At 40.1% G+C, this 24,555-nt stretch overlaps 2 protein-coding genes and 1 long non-coding RNA gene across 13 annotated transcripts; 1 reads left to right on the forward strand and 2 right to left on the reverse strand.

Moving 5' to 3' along the window:
• Nucleotides 1-29: 29 nt before the first annotated feature.
• Nucleotides 30-6,058, forward strand: CGGBP1 (CGG triplet repeat binding protein 1). Its single transcript, XM_017733716.1, has one exon. The coding sequence runs from the start codon at nucleotides 1,546-1,548 to the stop codon at nucleotides 2,047-2,049; it is 504 nt and encodes a 167-aa protein (XP_017589205.1). The 5' UTR covers nucleotides 30-1,545; the 3' UTR covers nucleotides 2,050-6,058.
• N6AMT1 (N-6 adenine-specific DNA methyltransferase 1 (putative)) lies at nucleotides 5,942-14,638 on the reverse strand. 11 transcript variants are annotated; one of them, XR_001861890.1, is made up of 8 exons: nucleotides 14,462-14,638; nucleotides 13,744-13,833; nucleotides 13,251-13,341; nucleotides 12,603-12,686; nucleotides 12,380-12,496; nucleotides 11,598-11,655; nucleotides 10,825-11,141; nucleotides 6,038-7,273 (listed from the first exon to the last, which is right to left on the reverse strand). XR_001861890.1 is itself a non-coding variant. In XM_017733714.1 (7 exons), the coding sequence occupies exons 1-6, from the start codon at nucleotides 14,593-14,595 to the stop codon at nucleotides 11,549-11,551; spliced, it is 648 nt and encodes a 215-aa protein (XP_017589203.1). In that variant the 5' UTR covers nucleotides 14,596-14,638; the 3' UTR covers nucleotides 5,942-6,455; nucleotides 11,528-11,548. The 11 variants fall into 11 exon arrangements, 2 of the variants coding, with proteins under 2 accessions (XP_017589203.1, XP_008631468.1); XR_001861889.1 differs by having other exon boundaries at nucleotides 11,528-11,655; XR_001861885.1 differs by having other exon boundaries at nucleotides 12,355-12,496.
• Nucleotides 14,639-15,448: 810 nt separating this feature from the next.
• Nucleotides 15,449-22,040, reverse strand: LOC108446626. The gene is made up of 3 exons (XR_001861891.1): nucleotides 21,472-22,040; nucleotides 19,185-19,308; nucleotides 15,449-15,588 (listed from the first exon to the last, which is right to left on the reverse strand). It is a non-coding gene; the product is annotated as an uncharacterized LOC108446626 (long non-coding RNA).
• Between the last annotated feature and the right edge of the window lie 2,515 nt (nucleotides 22,041-24,555).

Here is a 24,555-nt window from a genome sequence, read left to right on the forward strand (position 1 = left end):
TGCGCCGGGCACCCTGAGGTGGGGCAGGCAGCAGCCCTCAGCGAGCAACCCACGCCAAAACTTGACACCCCAAAAAAAGGCCTACCAGAAATCTTGTGTTGTGCTGTTCTCAGAATCCCCAGGAATTTTGCTGCAGTAGAACTGCAAACAGCTAGTTTGGTGGGGTGGGGGTGTTTTTGGCCTTTCAGGAGCCGAAGCAACAAGTTTGTGTTGGGTTAAGACTGGTTTTCTGCTTGATTTCAGGAAATGGTTGCTTAGGAAACTCATGTATAAAGCAACAAAAAGAATGCAGAAAGTTACATTGATGCTGGATAAAGATTGTTTAACTTGCATCAGTCAAAGACTTACAGTTCTGAAAAGTAGCAGTGAGAGCGAAAAAATATCACTAGGAAGGTAGCTAATACCAGGATCTTTGTTTCCTTCTTTTGCAGAAGACTGTAATCTCCTCATGTAGCAATGGCTTAAGAAAAAAAGACAATGTTGAAAACAGAATTCTCTATTCCTTTAGTTCCAGGGCAGGCAAAAGACATTCTGGACAGCAGAAACTATTTAATCTTTTTTTTTTTTTTTAAGATGTTGCAACAGCAAACTGAGTAACAAAAGAAAACAAGTACAGTGAAGTGTATCCGGAGTATATCTGGATACTTAGAAGAAACATTTGTTGCCTTTTGGGTTTTTTTTTTAAGGAAATGGGTAGTTATTGTGATGACCATTCATTTTGCTCAGAAAACCTCAAACCTGAACAGAGCTATTACTTCACTTCAACTTTCCTTTAAAAAGGAGATAAATTACCTTAGCTGAGATTTGCAGTAGCTACCCCATACCTCATCAACAAAAGGACGCAGGTCCTGTTTGATTTCAGTGCACTTGACTGGGTTATTCCTTGCTTTGGTGACATGGTCTAGTTAAGAGTGATGTTAAAAAGTGTCCAGCTCTCATGGTTGTGGTCCTCTTTGAAAATACAGTTTCTTGTTTTACATTGCAGTATATGCAATTTTATGTTCCCATTAGGCTCTTCCAGCAGTAATTGCAGTGACAAAATTATTTGCTCTAAGCTCCAAGTTTAGGTTCAATCTAATAGTTGTGGTTTAAAAACCAGGGCTGTTTCCAAACAAGTGCTGGCAAAGCTTTGGTTTGGTTTTGGTTTGGGTTTTTTTTTTTATGTTGGGGGTTACTGGCTTTTATAAGTGACAGTAATGGTTTTCTTGCTTGCTATGGACAAAATACACATTTTCAAGATGGAAACGAAAAATACTGACTCAACACAACATAGAAGTCTTCAAGAAAAGCAAAAACCCTTTTTGTTTGACTTTAAGTGATGAACAGATTGAATTTTGAGGGTTCTGTTGAGAAACTTACAAGTGTTTTACTCTGACCCACAAGGAAATTCCTCTTCCCAATTTCTCTGGAATTCTAAATTAAGAGCCTTTCAATAATAGTGCCACGAATGTGTCTTAATTATATTTTAGGTGTCAGTAGGCGCTAGGCTGGATATTGAATGTAACCATTGCTTTGTTTCCCAGCTTTGCCTGCTCGGAGGCAGCGATGGAGCGCTTTGGGGTGAAGTCGGCTCCGTCGCGGAACCGCTCCAAGACTGCTCTGTATGTGACGCCCCAGGACCGCGTGACGGAGTTCGGCAGCGAGCTGCACGAGGACGGGGGGAAGCTCTTCTGCACCTCCTGCAACGTGGTGCTGAACCACGTCCGCAAATCCGCCATCAACGACCACCTCAAGTCCAAAACACACACCAAGAGGAAGGCGGAGTTTGAGGAGCAGAACGTCAGGAAGAAGCAAAGGACTCTGACTGCCTCCCTCCAGTGCAACAGCACTGCCCAGACAGAGAAAAGCAGCGTGATCCAGGACTTTGTGAAAATGTGCCTGGAAGCCAATATCCCCCTGGAGAAGGCTGATCACCCCTCTGTGCGAGCCTTCCTGTCCCGCTACGTTAAGAACGGCAGCTCCATACCCAAGTCGGAGCAGCTGAGGAAAGCATATCTGCCTGATGGCTATGACAATGAGAACCAGCTCATCAACACTGAAGACCGTTGAGAAGAGAACTGTTTTCATCCTTGTCGTGAAGTTTTACATATTGATGGTGTGGTTTATTTTTATATTCATGCATATATACAGTGTTACATATTGATTTTACAAGCTATTTTGTATTCTTGTAGAAATGACAATCTGCTCCTGAACTTAGTGGTGTGCCACAGATTGTTGCTAACCCTGCTGTGGACTTCAGAGCTACATTGATGTAGAGCTCGTGAGGAATGTAGGGAGCATCCCTGGCATACACCTGATCTCTGTTCAATCCAGCTGTAACTGAGGCTGAGAAAAAGGCACTTGAATGGAGGACCCCACTTCACAGTGCATCCAAGAAGATGGTGTGGTAGGGATTGCTAATCATGGCAGTGGATTGCTTTGTCCGGTATCCTGTCCCTGAGTGACCAAGAAGAGGTGCTGCACCTGTGAAATGCAAGAAGCTCTAGGATGGTTAGTTAAAGTATCACTGCTCTGTTGGGGGAGGACTATTGCAACTTTCTATTCAAGCTTGGTTTACGTTTTGAAACAGGAAACATTTTTCTTCTAGAACACTCTCTGACGCTCTTTGGTGCAACTGTGGATGTATTCATTATCCAGCTTAACCAGCCAGTCTCTTGTACTGACCTCTGAACTCCACTATTCTCATAAGGCTGGGAGTTCTGCAGGTTTGCCATGTCTGCTTTTCTAAAATCATTGTTCCCTTGTCTTGATTTCACATGCCTCCTTCCATTTCAGTGCCAATATTTGAAAGCTGAGTAGACAAACCAGTAACTTGAGTGTGGTTTGCAGTGCAGTTGCTGTCAAGGGAAACTTATGCTGGACCAAGTCCTTAGCAGAGAGGATTAATGCCTTTTTCCTACTAACAGGACTAAGCTAAATCTAAATTGGGGATGACAGAGGCACTAAATTGAGGAGATGGGAAGGATTTTCATTGTGCACAGGAGAAGAGGCTGCTCCATCTCTCCCTGAAGGTCCTTTGCACCTCTGGCCTTGTCATCAGCCTTTCAGTCAAGGGAGGTAAAGGGATTAAAACAGTTTTTAAAGCAGTTACTGCAAAGGCTTTTCAGTACTTGTAAGCACAAGTAGGAAGGCACATACACTTTGAACTTATACTGGAATTACAGACATGGGCTGTATTTCTTACTCTGTGCCATGGCCACATCTATTGGACTGGCAAAAATTAAAATGGGAAATTGAAGAATTTCAATAATGTTACCCTCTCCAAAAACCTAGTAAACTCTTACTGAGCTATTCCAAATTATGATGCCAAATAGTTCACCTCATGCAAGTGTTCTATGAAGGTTTTGAAGGAAATGAGGGAGTATTGTGCAAAGTGCTGGAATACAACTGACCTCTGCCTGCTCTAGATCTCCTGGAGATGCTCTGGGTTCAGAGGTGCCAAGCATCTCCTGGGAGCACAGGAATCCTCCTTCTCAATGGGTACCATGGCATAAGAATGCTTTAACTCCCAAGGGTGGAGCCAGTTGTCCAGCTTCCTTTCCCCAGTAGAGTTTCACAGCAGTTTATTTACAGCAATACCAAGGAATTGCTGAAAAGAGACAAAATGACCAGGTTATTTTGGGTTTGGAGCTATTTCCCCAGCTGTATCTAGAGCAGTCTCCTTTGCTGGGCTGAGAGAGACTTACGTACTTAGTAACAACTGGGCTTTTGTGCAATTAGCTCTGCAGAAATGCACTTGTGTTCCATGTCCTGCAGCCTCCTGCTATTAAACCTGCTGGAATAAATGGACAAAGCTAAGAAGCAGGTGGTTTCTTATCCATGTGCACCAGTCCAGGGGTGCTCAGCCCACTGCTGGTCTAGGACTTCAGACAGAAATAAACAGTAGCAATTTTTTAATCTAATCCTAGAGATCAAGATATGCCTTCCTAGTATCATTTTTTTATTGCACAAGCTTGGGTTTAGCTTAAAATCCTTAACTGCCTTGGGCTAGAACTGTTTAATAAATCTTCTGAAGCCAAGTGAAAAGTAAACTGCCAATAGCCTTTTCTGTCCTGACAAGAACTGAAAGTATTTTCTCACAGCTGCTGTTTCCTTACAGTGAAACAATGTGCTTTAAGTTTTAGTCTTTTTTGAAACCTTAGCAGTGCTATCTTAGAATTGAAGCAAATGGAAAACAATGGCATATTGAGAAAACAAAAACAGCTAGAGAAATGGGATGATTAAAAGGTAGGAATTTGGGCTACTTCACTCAGTTTTTGCTAACATGGGATTTTCCAGGCTGCATGCATAATGATTTTATACAGGATTTGATGCTGTATGTTCTTCCCTTGACTGACAAACTGACAGACATTTTGAAATGCTTCATGGGAACATTAAATAGGCTCTTGCATAATTAAAAAAAAAATCAGGTTACTTTCAGATTTACAGTTTTACATTAAAAAGTTGGCAAGTGTAATGAACTCAGTTTGCAGGACACTGCTGTCTTAATAATAGGATGTTTTCATTTAAAAATGAAGCCACAACACTTTTCAAGCTTTTTTGGAAATCAAGATCTTGACCCATTGCAACAAACATTAATAATGGAGTAAAACTATGAAAAAGAAAGCACTTCCATGTAATCTAGAAAGAATAATGAGTAAGTAAGTTTAGAATCATGAACATAACCCAAATCATCTTTCAGAGAAAATAAGAGTAAGTGGTTGCATTCTGTCATGAAACAAGAGTCCTGCAAACATTCAGAGCATCATTTTGCCAGTATGGCTACAGTTGGATAAAACAACTTTCTTTTAACTGCTGTTGATCTCAGGGAAGATTTACAGCAGTAGTTTTCTCATGTATAAAGCTAAGTAATAACTAAATCCTAGTTTAGAGGCTGTGGTGAAGTTGTTTGAACAGTCTCCGTGGGGGTTTAATTTCTTGTGCAAGAATGTATTTCCTATAAAGAAGAAAACTCTCAGAAGTAAAGGGAGGATGATGTCTGCTTTTCACTTTACATCCATATGTAGGGACAAGCTCTAAGGGATACTTTTTGCCAGGTGGCTTTATGAATATATTTGAACTCTAAATGTAATAGTAAAATAATTAAAAGAAGAGATATCTTCTTCTCTAACCAATACTTAAATTTAGCCAAATTAGCTCAAATTACTGCCAAGTGTTTTCCTTGAAACAACACTTGCAAAGAGTAAAATACAAACAGGAGCATTCTTTGTTGTTTGACTCCTTACATGGACACACCATGATAGTTTCAGCTTGCATGTTCTTGAAAAAACATGAGCAAGCTTCAAAATTTTTAATCATTTTGAAGCCTGTAATTTGGCAGCTCCCATGGGAAGGTGCAGCATTCAGCATAATGAAAGGGAAATCTGTTTTTCAACAGAGAGAGAAACTTGTTCTGCAAAGTATGGGATATTCTCATGATAGAAGGGCTGTTTTGAGCCAGAGCCCCTCTGAGCAATTCTGTTGAGCTGAAGAGTGAGATGCTCCCTGTTCGGTTTTGCAGCATAATGAGCTGGTTTTCAGGAAAAAGGAAAAAAAAGCTGGAAGTTTGGCAAGGATAATCTCTATTTATATTTACATGTAAAGAGAGGCAAGGCTCACTGTTGTTGCATTCACATTGTACTCACTGCTACTTTGTGTAATTTGAGTGCTTGTTGTCTTTGTACAATTTTAAAGTCGTGTCTAACTTTCAAAATATTTTTATTTTAACAAAGCTTCTCACTGTAATAGTGCTATTAGAGTTTAGTCTCTTTCGGTCTAATGAAGATGCTTTATTTTTGTTTTGGTGGTAGGGATGTTTTGTTGATGGTGAGTGGCCACAGAAATGGTTTTATTTAAAAAAAACAAGTCATGAACTTAAGATTAGGTACTAGAGTGAGGCTGAAGATATCTGGGTCCTGCAGTGCCACAAGACTTCCTGTAGGAACAGTAAGACCAGAGTAAGTGATTTAAGTTTTTATATTAAAACAATACTGAAGAGAAATACTTTACATTGTAAAGTTTTCACTTGGTAATGAAAAAACGGTCTCTTTAAAAGAAATAAAGGTATTCCTTTTTTATAGAATTTATGCATGATCTCTTATTTTACCAATCAAGTGCATCAAGAACATGTGGTAGGTCACATAGTGTGGTGTAATATAAGACAGAAGAAATGGATGGGGACAGGAAAAATTAAGGAGCTGCTGTTGTAGCTTAAGGTTGTATCAAATATTGAAGCAGCTGGTTGATTTATCTGTGCAATGACACTGAAGTCTGTTTCAGGACTGGTTGTACAAATCTTCTGTTTCCTGTCAATTCCTGAATTTTCTTCATGGTGACAGAAATTCCCTAAGGATGCCTTCTGCTCCAAGTGAACGCCAGGTGGAATGATCATTGTGCATTTTGACACTTCAGTAAACGATTTGTAGGTACAGGTTCTTGCAACTGTCCAAGGCCTCAGATCTTTTCAGGAAGGGCTTCTGCAATGTGGAAGAATCCAAAAAGGTCACAGTTTGATCCCTCTCCCTTGGGGACTTCATGAAAATTGAGCAAATAACATCAACCCATCAAAAATTATCATCAAGTGTGGGTTTGATTGTTTACACATTTATTTTCCTGAATTCTGACTTGTCTTGACATCTCATAATGGATCAATGATAAATTCAGGCAACCTCTTGACTGATGAATTTATGAATCATTACTTTCTCATTTTCAGTCATTTCCAGGTCACAGCACATTAAGATCAAGTGCTTTTTGTTGTGAAGTGGAAAAGCAGAATAAACATACCCTTTGTAAAGTTTTCTTGTGTGGACAATTCCTGTATGAAACAGCATGTGCACACTTGCAAAATCAATACATCAGTGAGGATTTGTGTGGAAGCTGATGCAGAACCAGGTGAAGCAAATATTTAAAGTAATTCGGCTATGCTACATTTTTATGGTGACATTTTACTTTTTTAACTGAATCAAGGCAGTTCAACCCATATCCAGGATGCAGTAGGATCAAGTACACATAACTTTCAAGCCACAGTGATATTGATAATTAGGTTTGACATTTGTTATTTGCATAGGCTGGAGAACAGACAGCCTGTGGCAGTTCTGCTTTTTTTTTTTCTCATCCCACCACTTTTTTACAAGGGGTTTGGAATTTGTGGCTCATGTGGTGGTGGAGGCCTCCTCTTTCATATCCAACAGCAGGGAGCACATCTCAGGTAGAAGCAGAAAGTGCAGGATGAGAGTTGGGACACAGGAGCTACTGCAGCTCAGCTGAAGATACTGTTCAGTAGTTCTGTTCAGAGCTGGAAGAAGAGTAATTAGGGGCTTTAGAGGTTCTTAGGAGGGGTATGTATATTGGTTTGCCTCAAGTGGTTTTTTATCTGTCCTCCAGTGTACAAAATAGCTCTCAAATTCAGCATTGGATTTCACCGCAGTAATTGAGACCTTCTCACCTTAATTCTTCTATAATTAGTTTCAAATTGCTTCCTCCCTCCCCTTCTTTCTGAAGCCTGTCATTACCTCAAGATAAATCCAACAGCTACAATACCCATGGTTGCCCTTAGGGAAGTGTTTTACAGACAGCAAACCCCCGAGTGGAGCTTTACCCAGCTCTGGATTGAATGAACTGACCCCCCTTGTGAGAGCACCCAAGCTCAGCCTACAGTTCAGAACCTGGCTCAAGATGTGTGCTTTGGTTCAGCAAGGCTCAGCTCATCTCCTGAAACTGAAATTGCTGAGGGAAAAGCAGGGAGATGCAGACAATCTCATGTTCTGAAGGAGGAAAGGACTTGTATTGAAATGAAGGAGCTGATCCCTCTTTTAACAAGGAATGACAGGAGTAAGGCCTGGAATGGGCTGCAGGGGCCACCTTGGCTGGTGCAGCAGCAAATCCTGAGAGCTCTGTGATCACCAGTGACAGAAAAGGAGCTGATGGGACACTGAAACGCTGCTGCTCCTTTAAGGCACTAAAACCTCCTTCATGCAGTATTAAAAGGTAATTTTCAGCAGACTTCCTGCAGCCCACTCTCAGAACGCTGTGTCTCACTCTGTGGTTTCCTGCAAACAGGAAAAATGAAGCCCCAAAATAGAACTTTGGTCTTGTCAGAAGAAAAACTGAGGTGGGACAGAAAGAACATTGCATAGATTATGGTTGGGATTTTTTCTTTTCACTTGCATTCAGTAAAGTAGCAACAGGCATGAGAAAGGGGACTGCATCCAGTGAAGATAGTTTCTCCCTATGGCAATACTCAGGTCTGAATTTCACCCTGTATTTTTGGAGCCTCTTCCTCCAAAATAATAGTATCCAACACAGAGAACTGTGCTAGTTGTTATGTTTAAATTGAATTGGTTCTTTAAATTCAATTGCACTGAATAAGGCTTTTTCAATACCTGGGGGCTGTTAGGGTTCAGCAAAGTTACTGAGTTACTACAGGCAGTGCAAATCAGTGCCCAGCTGGTGACATCTTTTTCTGCCAATCCCCTTTCCTAACTTAGGATTAGGATTCTCATTCCTTCCTTTGACAAATACTTATTTTATATTTATTTACCATTTACTATCCCTTGAAATATGCTTTTAAAGCAAAACTAGACTCTTGCAGTGCCTCAAATCCATGGACTGAGATAAAAACAATTAAAAAATCTAAATTACCATTTGGAGATCGAAAATATCTCATTTGTATCTTAATGATACAATAAAAATAGAATGGCTCAAGGTGGTAATTAAGTCTCAACAAGAGAATAACTTCCCTGAATAACCAATTTTTCTCTCTGAGCTGGCTGTGGATGCAGCCATCAGGTGTCTTCACTGCACAAAAATGCAATTTGTGGTAGGAGTGTTTTGGCTCAAGTGGAGCCCTGCTGTGTGTGCAGTTACACTCAAGGAGTTTTCTTCCATAAATATTTTGCCTATAGGCTGGATTGGAATTTTTGTCAGCTTTTTCAGTTCCTCACAAACATCAGTATCATTGTCCTGATCATCATGCACTCAATCCAAACACAAAAATTTTGATAGAAAAAAAGAAATCCAAACATAACATTTCAGAAAGTTGTTCTCTTTTGTTTTCTCCAAAATATTACTCTGGGAAAAAAAACCTGGTAATTTAGACTTTGGTAGGCATTTGCATTTTAAGCAGAAGTGATAATTGCTATAAACAAAATTCCTGTTTGACTTCAGTTTGGTTCTAACTTTATGAAGAAACTTTGCATGGGCAGAGGTTTTGGGGAAGGTTCAGCTAAGTGCTTCAATGTCTTAAAAATATTTAGGGGGAAAAAGTCTTAAGGACATGCTGAAAACGCAACACACAAAATCCAAATTACTTGTCCTTATGAAGATGCTGAGAACAAGCAGCAGAAACAATCATCCCTTATAGTACAGATTACTATAAATTAAGGCATTAATGCAAATTGAGACAATTCAGATGTGTTTGACATCTACCAGCTTGTGAATAGTGAATTTTTTCAGCTTCTTAGCTCATTAATGTTGAATTAATCATACAGAAGCAGTGAACAAGTTTAAAATCCTGCTGTGCATCTCTCCTCTCTGCTATATTGCTTCTTGTAAAATCAAAGCCTCACTTGCAGGAGCATCTTTCAAAAATCAAAAAAAATCTGCAGCTTTGTTCATTGCACTGAGGGGACCCAGGAGTCAGAGAAGGAAAAAAGATGTTTTTTAAACCCCCAGGACCATCTTCTCTTTCCAATTCCTAGAGAATAAAGGTCTCTCCAGTCATGCTGATAAAAAGGATATTCCTGAACATTCTTCTGGTAATGCTGGCTCAGAGCAATTATCAAGTTTACAATAAGATGTGGCCTCATAATTAAACCTGTCTATAGCTATTAAACATTACATGTGGAGAACAGAAACCAAAGCAGTGCTCAGTGCACCCTGGAGATAATATGTCTTACTTTATTACCATAGCAGAGCTTCCTAATTTAATTGAAGAGGATGATAATGATAATAATAGAGAAATACTCAGTAACTGTGCAGATAAGAACTCCAGCACCTGAGGACCAAATACATTTTGCATCATGGCCAAAGGCTCTTCCTATAAAGGGTCTGCAGCAGTTTTTGAATAAGAGGGTCTGCTAATTTGGACTGATGTGAGGACTGTATTTGCCCAGTATACTCCTAATATAATTTTTATTTTCTTTTGTTTAATGAGATTATTTTGTTTCAAGTTCTTCTTGGCTGCTGTCGTCCAGGAGACGTAAGTGTTACCATGGAAAGGAAGAAAATCCTACAAAAAAGCTTAGAGCTGCTGCAATGGATGCACTCAACTGCTGTTCGAACATCTCAGATACATCCACTGATGAATTGGTCAACACTGATAAAGCACTGCTAAAATGATACAAATTACTACAAATACCAAAATGATGTTTATAGGAGCATCGGAGAGAAAACTCTTGCAAGTCAGTCTCTACAGAACCATGATGGAAATAATTTTTTTCAGTGTACATCCATTTTATCCCTAAGTTTTTCCAATCTTGTTTGGGTTTTATTTTGGTCAAAAGTAAGCTGGGAGTTGAAGCCAACTTATTTAAGCTTTGTATGTTGCAGAGCTATCCAGAGACAAAACAACGAGAGCCCCAGAAAACCCACAGGTGTACACCAGAAAAACTACATTACTGCTTCTTTAAAATGGGGGGAAAAGAAGTGAAAAGGAATAAAATTCAATTCTATTTGCAAAATTACATTCCTCAAAAAAATCCCAGTGGTGATATACATATGTACAATTACTAAAATAAAATTTTCCATCATTCCTTGAGGAGCCTTCTCTGAAGTTCGGGGAAGGTGTTTAATGAGTTGCAGAACTGTTGTGCTCATTACAAGGAAGAACTGGAGAATCCTCCTTACCTGCTGCTGGAATATCTTTGTATGTTGGGAGAGATGAGAAGTTCAGTACCCTGAATAGTACAGCAGCAAAGTATCAAACAGGTATGTGAGAACAAATGAAACAGCTCTTAACTCTGTCTTCACATTTTGCATTGTAACAAGTGCCACTGTATTTCCATCTGTGCATTGATCCAAACTTCCACCAAATGCTTTTGTGGTGAACTCTGACCATCTGTGTATTTTAACCAGGCTCTTTCTTCTTCTTTGAAGGTCAGAGGGAGGTGGAAGACTCTGGTTCTTAACCATGGCCAAAGTGATCTGTGCTGAGAATGCTGATCCTGGGAGAGGAAAGAACTTTTTAGGCCAACAGAAGGATATCTTAATATTGCTGCTTGCAAACTTGCAGTTTGTTGTGAATGTTGATGGTGTAAAATGACCATGATTCTGACCAATGACAACTGAAGACTACAAATTAAAAGTGATACATGTGCATGGCATGTAAAAGTGAGACTCTGTTTGGTGTGTGGGATTGGTTATGTCAGAGGATATTAGATCATTATGACACCCATTGATATTTTGTTCCCTAGTTCAGTTTTGGGGTTCATTTCTTTCTTGATGTTTTGCTTATATGAATAGGTTTCTGCCGTTAACAGAGGGCAGATTGCATTCACTTCAGTGTTTCCCAGCTGACAACTCTGTGTTCAATTTTCTTCATGCCTACTACCTGGAAGGTGAAGAGAAGTTATCAAGACTTCCTAAATCTAAGGATAGTCAGCATCTCTTGTCCTGCTTGCCTGGAAAGTACTCGTGTGCCTTTCAAGCCACCTTTCTTCATTGTTTCCAGAATTTCATCTGTAATGGAAAGTGCACTGTTTATAAATGAGTAGAAATTGCTTATAAAAGACAGTTCTAAGGTAATCCCTCAAGCTGTAAAGCAAAGTTTATAAACTGTCCTCTTACCCTTTCAGGCAGGAATTTTTATGCAAAATAATCTCCCACCAAGAACAAATAAAGCTCATAATTTACAAACTGAAGTTCAGTATTTTGCTAGAATTCTGTATGAAGCTAAACCGTAGGAGAAAGTGACATTTGTAGCATCGTCTCACAAAAGCTGCCTAATAAATCAGGTGTGAACAAAAATCTTGACATTACATGATCACTTGTGGCCATTAAGCATTAGATCAGAAGAAACAAATCCAAATCTTTTCTCTACACCTGTAAAATGAAAATCACATTTCCAACTAAGCCTTTTAGGTTAACACCACCATTTTCTTCCATAAGAAAGAATTGGCCTGGCTTCATTAATTAGTTCAGACTTAATTAACTCACCATTCAGACTTGGAACTGAACTCTTGCAGAGCTGCTGGGGACCTACACACTTTCATTTTCCAAACTAGCTTGGGGAGTTCTTAGTTTTGATAAATGTTGATCACATTTATCACATTTATTTTGATCACAGCTTGCATTTTGGGTCTAGCTGTGATCAGCATTTTGATTTATACCATGTTAAACCTGGTTTGGCACATTTCAATATCCTAGGGCAGTGATCACCTGGATTATTTTCTTTAATTGTTACCAAGTAGAATAATCCTCCTGGTGAAAGCAGGTCTGGTACTAATGGGAAAACTCTATCCATTACTTCTCTGCCCTGTTTGCCACCAGCCCAGGATGCCTCTATTCCACAGCTTTTCACCTAGCAAGAAGGAAAGCAAAGATTGTCATAATACCGAATGATTAAACTGTCCCAACAAGTGACAGTAGCAATACCATTTTTACTATGTATTTCAAATTTTTCCTACCTCTTCAGAAGGTGTTACCACATATGGTGGGTTAAACAGCAGTAGATCAACCTTCCCATTTAACCTTGGAGATAATCCTTTGACCTGTAGGTGAAGTTGATGATTCTTTTGTGTGGGGTTTCTTTTTGGAAACATGAAGAATGCAAATATTTTGTAAAAATGCAGTTACATAGTGCAGTTGGTCAGCCATTTTAAATCCCATTTATTGTTGCCTATCTATATAATCTTTTATAAACATATATATTCGGGATTAAAGAGATGAGAAAATTATCTTTTCTCCATATCAAATGTTGTGAGAAATCAAAAGTAACAATATATGTAAGTTCTCATTAAATCAGAAAAGGCTGAGAACGAAGAACTGCATAACTTTAGACAAAGGGCTATAATGTCAGGCCACTACAGAATTCCTTATCCAGGATTTTCCAAACTATATCTACAGATTTTTTTTTTAAAGTAATTCAATAAATGTTCAGAGCTTAATTTTGAATTTTAGAGCTTGAGTAGTTTGCTGGGGTTTTTTTGCCTTGGCAGGGGGTGATGTCCAGAGGTCCCTTCCAACCCTAACTATTGTGTGACTCCATGATCTCCAGTAGGTATAAAAAAATTATACAAACTATGAAGGGGATACTATTGAAACATCTCTCTTACCAAGTCAGTAATGACAGGCTGCAGGTGAACATTGTTAAGCAGAGCTGTCTCCTGGGTACAGTAAGCTGCCATGGGGTTGATATCTGTGCATCTAAAAGGGAAATATTACAAAGTGTAAGCTGTAGGCTACTGTACCTGGAAGTTTAACCCTATGAACCACAACCTAATTTACAGAATCACAGAATACTCTGAGTTAAAAGGGACCCACAAGGATTCCGCCGAGCAAACACAAGTGTAGGCTTAGCAATTTGTCTGAGAAATGGGAAAATGGATTTCTAGTCACAGCACTACTTATTTGTTACAGAACCCGTAGTAAATAATTCAGGCTGCACCATAATCTCCGAAATGCTCAACAGACTCTCTTTGCTTTGATTTGTGTATCTACAGAATTGAGAAAAGAATAGTTTTTAAAATATGAAAATGAGAAATATATATGAGAGGGCTAAGCATCCTTTATTATTTCATGCAACAGTTTAGGTGCTGTTATACTTACATGTACAGTGCACTGGGTCCAAGGATGGAAGAAGCCAGAAATGTTGAAACCACACCAGATCCAGATCCTATTTCAAGGCAGATCTCGACTCTAAAGAGAGAAAACTCTGGATGACTTTTGTTTGTAACATACAAGAGCACTGAAACAGATACAGAATTGGTGAAAACAGTGTTACAGATCACGCTGTCGTCCCAAACAAGCTAAAGTAAAGAATCATAGACTATCCTGAGCTAGGAGAGACGCACAGGGATCATCCAGTCCAACCCCTGGCCCTGCACAGACACCCCAACAATCCCACCCCGTGCATCCCTGGCAGCGCTGTCCAAACACTTCTTGAGCTCTGTCAGGCTGGTGCTGCGACCATTCCCTGGGGATCCTTTTCCAGTGCCCCACCAGCCTCTGGGAGAAGAGCCTTTTCCTGATATCCACCCTAACCCATCCTGACACAGCTTCAGGCCGTTCCCTCAGGTCACAGAGAGCAGGATCAGTGCTGGCCCCTCCGCTGCCTCTCATGACGAAGCTGCAGACAGCGATGAGGTTCCCTCTTCTCCAGGCTCAAGAAGCCAAGCGCCCTCAGCCCCTCCTCGCACGGCTTTCCCTGCAGCCCTTCCCCATCTCCGCAGCCCCTCTGGACGCTCTCTAATGGCTCTGACGCCCCTGTGACAGCAATCCCCCCTCAGCTCACCCCTCCCCGGCTCCCCTGCCTGCCCTGCCGTACCGAGCCTCCCGCAGGCTGCCCGCGTCCCGCTCCAGCGCATCGAGCAGCAGGAAGGTGTCCTCGGCCGGCTCGTACACGTCCCGAAAGGGCCCCCGCGGGCCCAGGTGCCCGTACCGCGGGGTGGGCAGCGCCATCCCGGCCCGCCCGGGCCCGCATCCGGGGGAAGGGGAGGGACAAGGGGAGGAACAGGGCGCGATGTGCCCGCCCCTCCTCAGCGTTGCTGGGTGGCGCTCAGATGTGCTAGCCCTAAAATTCCGGCAGGTGTGGTGGCGTCTGATCACACTGACCGTGTGTTAAACACCCTCGGTGTGTCAGCGTGCACAGCGGTCCCCCCGCGGGGGCCCCTGAGGGCGGACAGGGAGGGCGCTGCTGCTCCTGCTCCTCCTGTCGGCGTCGGCTGCACGAATGGGGTTTCCATCACGAGAACGGCCACAGGGAGTCAGCACAAACCCAAGGGAAGGAGGTGCTGAGGAAGCTTCTGAAACGCACGGGGGAAACCCTTAAGCAAAAAAGCTCTATTTTCTTGTCATAAAAAGACTATATTTCTGTGATTCTTAGCCAGCAACACTCGACAGCATCTTTATATACCGACCCTGTGAACTTCAGAGTCACATAACCCCGGAATGCTTTGGGGTGGAAGGGACCTTAAAGGTCATCCTATTGCACCCTGCCATGGGCAGGGACACCTTCCTCTAGCCCAGGTTGCTCCAAGTCCCAATGTCCACCCTGGCCCTGGACGCTTCCAGGGATTCAGGGGCAGCCACAGCTTCTCCGGGCAGCCTGTGCCAGGGCCTGCCCACCCTCACTCCGTAAAGAATTTCTTCCTAATATTCACTCTAAACGTGCTCTCTGTCCATTTGAAGCCATTCCTTGTCCTGTCACTCCAGGCCCTTGTAAACTGTCTCCATCCTTCTTGCAGGCTCCTTCAGGTACTGGAAGGCTGCAATTAGATCATCCCGAAGCCTTTTCCAGGCTGAATAATCCCAACTCTCCCAGCCTTTCCTCCCAGCGGAGCTGCTCCAGCCCTCTGATCATCCTGGTGTCTGCTCTGGACTCTCCAACAGCTCCAGGTCCTTCCTGGGCTGGGACTCCAGAGCTGGAGGCAGTGCTCTAACAAAAATGAGGCTCTGCAAAATTAAGAATTGAGGAAAAATTTCAGGGCACAGATGAGATTAATAATTTTCTCTACACAACAAAACCCCAAAAAATTCTGATCAAAAGCAGAAGAAAGAACTGAGCAGATTCTAATTCCCATGAAATATCCCCATTAAATATCTGTGTTGGGTTATTAATGCACTGAAGACTCAAATTTTGAATGAGGTGACTGTCTAGGTCAATGAAGGAAAAAGGTGATGTTAACCAAGTCAGTGCAATCAGATATTCAGAGATTATTATTCACAGATCTAAAGATGAGGTTTTAACTCAAGGATTGTTTTTGTCCTGTCATGGAAATGAAACTACCAAGCTTTATCTTAAAATAGGCTCCACTATCTAAAAAAAGCAATTCTAGAAACTCAGAAGTTCAGAAAATGTCAGTTTCCAGAGTAAATTAATTCATGGACCTGATCTTGTACTAATATTACCTTTTAATTTAAAATGTTACTTTCTCTTCAGGACACAATACCAGGTTTTTTTAGCTCCAAAGGAAACATAGTAGATGCTCCATTTCATCTGCCTTCCCACAGATTTGCTGCTGTGCCAGAGAAACAAGTACTTGTAAAACATATTAAGCTTGCATAAAATTCCATTCCTTTGGCCAAATGAAGTCATGTTAGAAGACAGAATTTTGCATTGTGCCCATATTAGGAAAATTAATTCTTCAGATATATTTTTTTAATCTCTCCAGGTGGTCAAGCTTTGGAGTGCAGTAGGAGAAATGACTTCACCTTCTTCAGCTGTACTTGTTATTATTTTTGGCTGTTTCATACTTCATGAAATCTGGTTAATTATTATTGGGGGGGTTTTTTTAATACTTCTAAGTCCTTGTGGGTGAATTTTATAAAACATTTATTTTTACTGCTTATATAACGACCTACCTAAAATGTTTTTCTTGGTAGACAACTGTAATGTTTTTGCCAAAACAGATTCTATTTCAATTTTGGGAAATTGTTGGAAAGCTGATATTCCCATTTTTCAGCGGTGCCTGTGCCATGTTATTAAACTGGGCTTTATGGAGATGAAAAATTGGTCTTGACAGGAATCATAACCATTTGTTTACACTATGCTGTATGGCTTCATCCCATTTGGAATTCAGTGCCATGTCTCTCATACAGAATCCTTAACCCATGATTTCCTGTCAGCCCTCACAGGCTTCCTCTGTAAAATTCTCAAACATTTCACAGATGCATTTCCTGGAAGAGACCTAGGCCTGTGCAGGACCTGTGAATTCTCCTGTTTTGCTGCATTTGAGGAACTGGAGCCACCAGGATAACTGCAAAGACAGAACTGCTAAGAGAAGGCTGCAAGAAACCTCATAAATTCTTTCTTCAACTGAGCGAGTATCTTCCTAAAAGTAGATAATTTTCTTGCCGTCATTATTTCTAATTAGAAGATAACACTTTGGTGCTCTAATAATTAGAAACCCTGTAGTTCGTGGCCTAAATACAGAGGGGATAGGTTTTATACTCACTCTTCTGGCAAGTATGTAAACTTAAGCAATTCTTTTCACAGATTTTCTTGGTGGATTTGTAGGCAAAGAGAAGTTTTGCCCTCGTCAGCCCTTGTTCTGCTTGGCTAAATAAAACATGCTCTTAAAAGCTTCCTGTCACAAGATATTATTTTCATTTCTCTTAACACACTTCTAGACTTTCTGCATTTAGGTTCAAGTCTGACTTCACCCTGAATGTGACTGGTACAAAATATTACAGATAATGCCTTACTGATGCTTTGGAGAATTGACAAGCCTCATTATCTCTTTTGGAACTTTCATGGTACATCCCAGGATCACGGCTGCACTTGCTTTGCAGAAATGTTTTTCGCCTTTTTGTGATCAGATGGTTTTCCTAAGTTTTCCTCAATAATTTCCAAATTACTGACCGCAAAGTGAGAATTCTGTAGCATTTTATTGGTTCTAAGAGTTCCCTTTTTGCATGCCTATTGCTCACATTCTGATCATTTCGTTTTAAATTGATGTCTCCTGATTTCTTGTTGTCATCACAGGGATGCCAAGGATCCTCATAAAAACACTAAGCAAAATCAGCCCCAGGAGTGATATTTCAGGGAATCACCAGCATTAACTTTGAACTTGTCACTATTCCTTTTCAGTATGGTGTATGACTAACTTATAATTAAGTTTTCTGTTCACTTCATGCTCCTGCTGCCAATTCCAGCTTAGTTCATACTTTTCCATATAACATGACATCTCCAGCTGCATGGGAGTCTAAGTAGATTAATTTTTGGTGTTTAAAAATGGAGACAGACACTGCAGTAATGTAGCCAGCTGTCCTGCCTCTGCCACACGGCCAAAATCATCACTCAGCTGTTAATTGTTGTCCCAGGTCAGTGGTACAGAGGTCCTGCTCCTTTCTTTCTTCTCCTCTTGAACACATGTCCAGACCTTTTTGCTCTAGTATTTAATATCTTCAATAGAAATGTAGAATTGTAAAATGGGTCACCTTCCACTAACCCAGCTTACTCCAAGCCCTGTCCAACCTCGCCTTGAACACTTCAAATTTTAATAATTCTTATTTTATATTATATGTTATAGCTTCTAAGACTTAGCTTTTTTAGTGATCAGTCTTTTACCCTATTTCTTTTCGACACAATATCATGCTTGAGATGGTTATTTAACCAATAAGCTTTGAAGCCTATTCCTGCTCTCATTCATTCCCTTGCTTCCATCTCTTACCTCAATCAAATATTTTCATCCCCTTCTGACCTTGGCATACTTGAATAATGGCTCATCATTAAACTAAGGCCAAAAAAAAATCATCTTTTTACTGCTTTCCTGGCTATTAAGTGAAGAGCTCTTGCTGCTGTTGATGTTAAAACCACTTGGATGTTACTAATTTCTAGTCTTTGGATAATTAACTACTTTTTTCAAGTGTCACATTTCCCAATTACCCTTTCTACCCTTCTGAGTTCCCTAACATACCAAAAGCCAAAACATGGAGTTTATATTCCAATAAAACTCCCCATTCTCCACAGATACTGTCAGGTGAATCAGTGCTGGGTTTTACACACTGATTTTTTGCTCAGGTGAATAGCTCCAATCTCTTTTCACTTCCTTGCTTCCCTCCTGACTGATGAAAATCCTTGCCCTTACATCATTGCTGCAATACCTCATGGCATGGCTGTGGGATTATTCGACCTGCTCAGGAGAGGTCCAGGGATGACATATTCGAGAGCAGGAGTGCTGGACACTTGTTTACAGCCCTTCCTGAGAAGATCCCAGAGTGCATGTTAAGCTTTAAAAACCAACTGCCAGCTCTTGAAGGAATTATTACATCACTCCAATGCTGAAATGCAGCTGCCTCAGGGGGAAGGCAGGGAATTTTTAATAGTGCACAAAAGTATTTCAGCACTTCAGAAGAGAAAGTGAATAATGCCATAATCAACTGAGCAGAAAGGAATGTTTAGTAAGTAGTCATATATAGTTGTTTTAACTGGATTTAGGCCAGAAGCCTGGGAAAAACTTGCTGCTAATGGCAAAAATGGAATTGGGGTTTTTAGGTCACCGATGACCAAGTCCTTTGGTTTTCATATGCATTTTAAACCACAGCACCTGAAGCAGCAGGGTCGTAGTGGAGCTTTCTTTTGTAACTGGTTACCAACATTTCCTCCTTCAGTGGGCAGGAAAGATGTGTGATTTCCCCAGGAACTCACAAGAAATTAAGTTCTATCCAGGCCTGTACAGAGAAGCAGCAATGCCACAGTCAGGTTAGCAGGAGAGGAAATAAAACTGGAAGTATTATTCTACTATTATATATATTGATTTTGAAGTATATAAGCATACAGATATCTGTAATGGCTATAATTAAAAATCCTATTTTATGTAATATCTGTTACCCAATGATGTATATATATATATATATATTTTTTTTTTAATATATATATATATATCATATTTTTTGTGTCCTGGTTTTGTAAAGAAGCTCATAAATAGGTGATGGAAAGCTGTTGAAGCCAGGAAAAGACTCTGACTTTCTGGAGAATAGATTAGGATGGGAGACAAGGGAAGAGTAAGAATAAAAAGTGATTGAAGCTTTTAAAATAGTGAATGTTGAAAATTACATTGTATGAAAGGAAGAAATTGAAACTCTGAGTGAATTCTTGGGAACTCATAAAATTAAAGACAAAAAAGGTTTTCCCTGTCTGTATTTCCCTGTCTGTATTTTAGTATGAAAACCTAATAAAGAGATATTTTAAAGGGTTTTTGCTTCAAAACAACCCTTGAAATGTTCTTCATAATGACATTCTGAAATCATACATTGTTCAGTCAAAAACAGAACAGCAAAATCTGGCCCATAATGAGGGATTTTATGGCAGTACAAGACAGAAGCAAACTGCCACCAATATAATCTGAGTGCAAGGGACTGTGGATGAGAGGCCGTGTTTTCTATGGCTGTCCATAACTTTATATCAAGACTCGAATTACTTTTCTTAGCTTTTTTTAAGGAAAAGTAATAGAAGAAGGCACAGAAAAGCGCAACTGAAAGAAGAAACTGAATATATTGTGGGAAGGAACCTGAAGATTAGCATATTCCTGGCTGAGTTAGGCTGATCTACAATCAGAATGTGAGATTTGTGAAGCTTATTTATTTTTGGCTTGTAACATTTTCATTGGACTACACCCAAACTGAGTCTTTGTCCAGCAACAACAAGCTCCTTAAGTTGTGCGGTTTTCACACTCACACCTGTTAATATATTTTAAAGGAAATACTAAAAATATGTTACAAGTAGAGACATAACATATGTCAGTAAGAATGAATGAGGTGATTTAGAATTGAAACCTTCAAGGTGCCTGGTTGGTGAGCCATGCTCCAAAGCACTGCAGGTTGACCTCAGCTGGATCCAGGAAAATTGCTGTGATGGATCCTTGTCACTCCTATTCCCTCACTTTGGTCTCTTAGTGTGGGGTTCAAGTTTGCAAGAAATGTTGGAAAATATTTTGTGATGTGATGGTGAGTTGAGACAAAGCCCTGGAGATTTGCATCTGCTGCATGTCAACTTGGAGGGCTGAACTCAAATATTTTTGTCCCTTTCAGCAGCAAGTCCCCATCTGGAAGCAAAGAGGGATTTGAATTGCAAAGGCTGAGAAGTTGAGGAGCAACTCACAGGGACAAATTTCCTAGCAAGAAGAAACATAGAACAAACAAAGAAAACAATAAAAATGCTCTTTGCTTTAGAAAGATCTAAACAGTTCTTGTTTTGTGTAAGATTAATTGCATTTTTTCCTTTTTTGGTGAGTCTGCAAAGGTTTTCATCAGCTGTCACCTGTATCAGTGGTACTTTGGAATATGCCAGAAGATCGGGGCGATATTTGAGCTCCTTGGCACCTTTGGTGCCTAAACACAAGGGCTGCCAGCATCTTGGGGGCTTTTGGGGACCTAATTCAGGAAAGGGAAAAGGGAGTACTAAGGTGGAGTACTGCTTCTGAAGGGAGTAAATCTATGATATCCTCACTTTGCAAACAACAGCCTTTGGAAACATAGCTTTGAAATGTAATACCCTGAGTAGATGTTCAGTCAAATATTTAGAGAGAGATGTAAGTAAGCTCTAGGAGTGAAAATTTGGGAAGGGAACAGAAACTTGTAAATAGATACACAAATAAGGTCACTCTTTAATAGGTTCACGGCAATCGCACATGGAAGAAAAACATGACAGTACACGTGTTAAAGAAAGCAAAAATAATCAATCACTGGGAGCTGGGCTGGTGTAATTAGTAAATGTAATTCTCCCAAGTCAAATTAATTTTTTCTAAAATATGCTAGATATTACCATGAAACCTATCAAATAAAAATTCATATAGCCATGCTTTTTCATTGCCAGCTTAAAATAACAATACTGACCTTGGCATGAAGTAATTTCTTGAGATTAGTGACCAGCTTGGGTTAATGATCCTTGGCTGTGCTGCTGACCTTCATCTCCTCCCAGCCAGGCATTAATCCTCAGAAAATTTACTGCATCTTGATTGTTATTGTTCACACATGTCCAAGCCTCAGGAGCTGGGGCAAACATGTAAGTGGTGCTTTGCATCAAAACTCTTACAGCAAAAACCAAAGCAAGAACAGCTTTGGAACTTTAAAAAAATTGGAAAGGCAAATCATCTGATTTTGATCAAAGAATTAGTAACAGCCCTGACTGTGCACTGCTCTCTCTGTATGAGTCTTGGAGCAGTTATTGAAGAGAATTACAGAATACAAAAAATGTAGCCCTTGGCATTGACTATCAGGGTCAGGCATTCCTGAAACTGCCATCAACTTTGAATTTAAATGCCAAGTACAATATTTTGCCTTGATGCAATTCTTCCAAGTACCATCCATCCTCCTTGTGCTGGAAGTGGTGCAAATCAGAACAATACTTTTCTGAAGGTATGAAATGAGTGGGAAGGTTTTGGCTCATCAAGCCTTTTTCACTACCCACGGGTCACATAATTAATTCTTGCACTTAGCTACAGCTTGCAGAGGGAGATGATGAGGCAGAGGGTTTGCCTAAGACCTTATAAAAAACCATATGTAGAGTTATAATTAGAAAATGAGATGTTTCTAGTTAATACTGATGTTGGTGTTCATTCCTGAAGACTTTTTTCTTCACTGTGCTAAGGATGTGATATTTATTCACCTGATGATGGTGAACAAACCAGAGTTACCTTTTCTAGCACCAAGAATTTCATCAGAGCTCCAGATTCAGAAACAAATAGGAAGAAAAATAGGTGATATGATCCTCCTTTCTACAGTTGTTTGAACTGGCAGTTCTGGAAAAAAAAAAAAAAAAAGAAATGACACAAACCCCATGACTGAAATCAGACATAAATACTTCACTGTATCAGAGGTCTTACTTTTAAATTCAGATCTAACTAAACAACTTCTTCCTTCTGAAAAGGAACAAACAAGAAGTTTGAGTAGGAAGACATCCTAGAATATTTTAGCCATGTCAGTTAATGTCTGTAGAATTTATTTAAGCAATAACACTTTTCCTTGAAAACTAAAGGCTTTGAAGGCCTTGGCAGATCCATCTTCTTCCATTTTTTGTGACTTTCTTGTCCCAGTTATTTACCAGCTTAGGCTCTACATTGCCTCCCAGCAGCATTCTGGCTAAGGGGAATCATATGAAAACCTTGGAAATGCTGTATTTTAACCAACAGTGCAGATAACCCATGAAAAATGTCAGGAATTTATTTCCCCCATAAACAATTAATCACAATGTCTTCCCAGCATTCCCATGTCTGCCAGTCTGGAGAGGCAAATACCTGAGGACAAAGAATAAAACACCTCCTAAATGTTTTATTTCCAGGGCAATTCCTGACTCTATGCAGATGTGGATGGAGCAAGTGAAGGAGTGGTTTTCCCAAGAGAATAAAAGGCACCAAAATGCTTTTTAAAGACTTCATGAAGACTGTTGTGCATTTTTTAATGACAATAAGAAGTCATCTTCCCGCACTATAAATAACTTTGTAAACCTTCCATTAGAACTATTTGCATTAACATAAGCTGTATCCAAAAATCCAGTAAAGTCTTTACAAACTGAACATTTTACTGATAGTTTCCCTACTACATCTTCATAACAAAAATGTACAAACAATTTGGTTTTTCTCTAGTTCTAAGAGGATTTTACTGAGATAAAAGGAGACATTCAGGAGTTGGTCAAAACACTAATTTTAGTGTAAATTTAGTACCTTGCAGTGCAGGGGAGGAAGAAGGAAGATTTTAAGGGAGACTGAAAGAACTTATTAAGAAAATATGAAAATAACAGGACTTCATTTTTTCAGCTGATCTGTGACACGAACTGAAAGATTTTGTTCTCCATATCTCTTTTGACCTCCTGGCATTTCACTAACATGAAGTTTATCTAAAAATTCTTTTTTCAAATATTGGTTCTAGTGTCACACTGACATTGCAATATGATTGGTATTTTTATAAATGTCAGCGTGCAGGTAATAAACATTGATGATTTAACTAAGGGCGAAAAGTTATGGATGGCTCATCACTCAATACTATTCCAGCTCTGTCTCAATATCCCATACCTGAGGCAAGCATCCTGAAATATTTAATTATTGATTACCAACAGCCAGCTTAAAAAGATTTTGAGGAATGGAGAGCTATCAACAATGAAATACACGGTTTTGGTATCTCATCAGAGATTTCTCTCTTTTTTTCTTCCAGAAAAGGAATATATTAATGAAGACCTCAGGTTAGTAGATAGATATAATCCTTAACTTTAGAATGCCTCACTTTGCAACAAAAAATTATTAGTTAAAATGGCTAATGTGCATGTAAAGGAAGAAGAGGGACTAAATTAATATACTCCAAAATTCAAAAAAATCCCTGCAATAAAGTTAGTGGATATCTCTGCGATAAAAGCATTTTGTGTGGAGATCTTGATGTCGGTATTTTTCTGCTTTGTTAATGATGATGTTCAGCAGTCTGCTCCAGACAGGACAGTTAAGTTCCATCTGGATGAAGGCAGCAGGGCATTGCTACCTGGCAAGAGGCCTCTGGCCATGCCTGAAGGCACACCCTGGATCAAATCCAATCCATATCCCTGACTGTGGACAAGAGCAGAAGAACAGGGCAGAAGTGTGAGGATATTCCCATTACAGCGCTTTGTCTTGCAGGACATGGAAGGCATGGAAGGAAGTGTTTCATTTTCTGATCTCCCAAAATTAGCAAGCAACATCCATCCAGGGCAGAGACCAGCCTTCCCCTCCTGATGGTGGGAGAGCAAGTCTGTCACTGCTGTGGCACAGGGAAGGACAGATTCGGACTCTCTTTGGTTCACAAACTGCAAATTCGGGGTCCACAGAGAGTTGGGGGAGAAGTGAGGATGGGCTGCACACACTGCTGGCCTGATTCAAAGCTATATGGAGCGCCTGACACAGCTGAGTCTTGGACAGGCGTCTAGAGGGGTCTTCTCTGACCTGTTTTCTTGTGAGA

Source organism: Corvus brachyrhynchos, unplaced genomic scaffold (genome assembly GCF_000691975.1).
Source record: "Corvus brachyrhynchos isolate BGI_N302 unplaced genomic scaffold, ASM69197v1 scaffold55, whole genome shotgun sequence".
Classification (NCBI taxonomy): Eukaryota; Metazoa; Chordata; class Aves; order Passeriformes; family Corvidae; genus Corvus; species Corvus brachyrhynchos.

Excerpts from the sequence above, each read along its gene's own strand:
- CGGBP1 (XM_017733716.1), top strand. The coding sequence starts at position 1,546 with ATGGAGCGCTTTGGGGTGAAGTCGGCTCCGTCGCGGAACCGCTCCAAG.
- N6AMT1 (XM_017733714.1), bottom strand. The coding sequence starts at position 14,595 with ATGGCGCTGCCCACCCCGCGGTACGGGCACCTGGGCCCGCGGGGGCCC. Across the intron at positions 12,687-13,250 it reads AGCCTGTCATTACTGACTTG|GTCAAAGGATTATCTCCAAG; the intron begins GTAAGAGAGATG and ends CTTCACCTACAG. Across the intron at positions 12,497-12,602 it reads TGGTAACACCTTCTGAAGAG|GTGAAAAGCTGTGGAATAGA; the intron begins GTAGGAAAAATT and ends CCTTCTTGCTAG.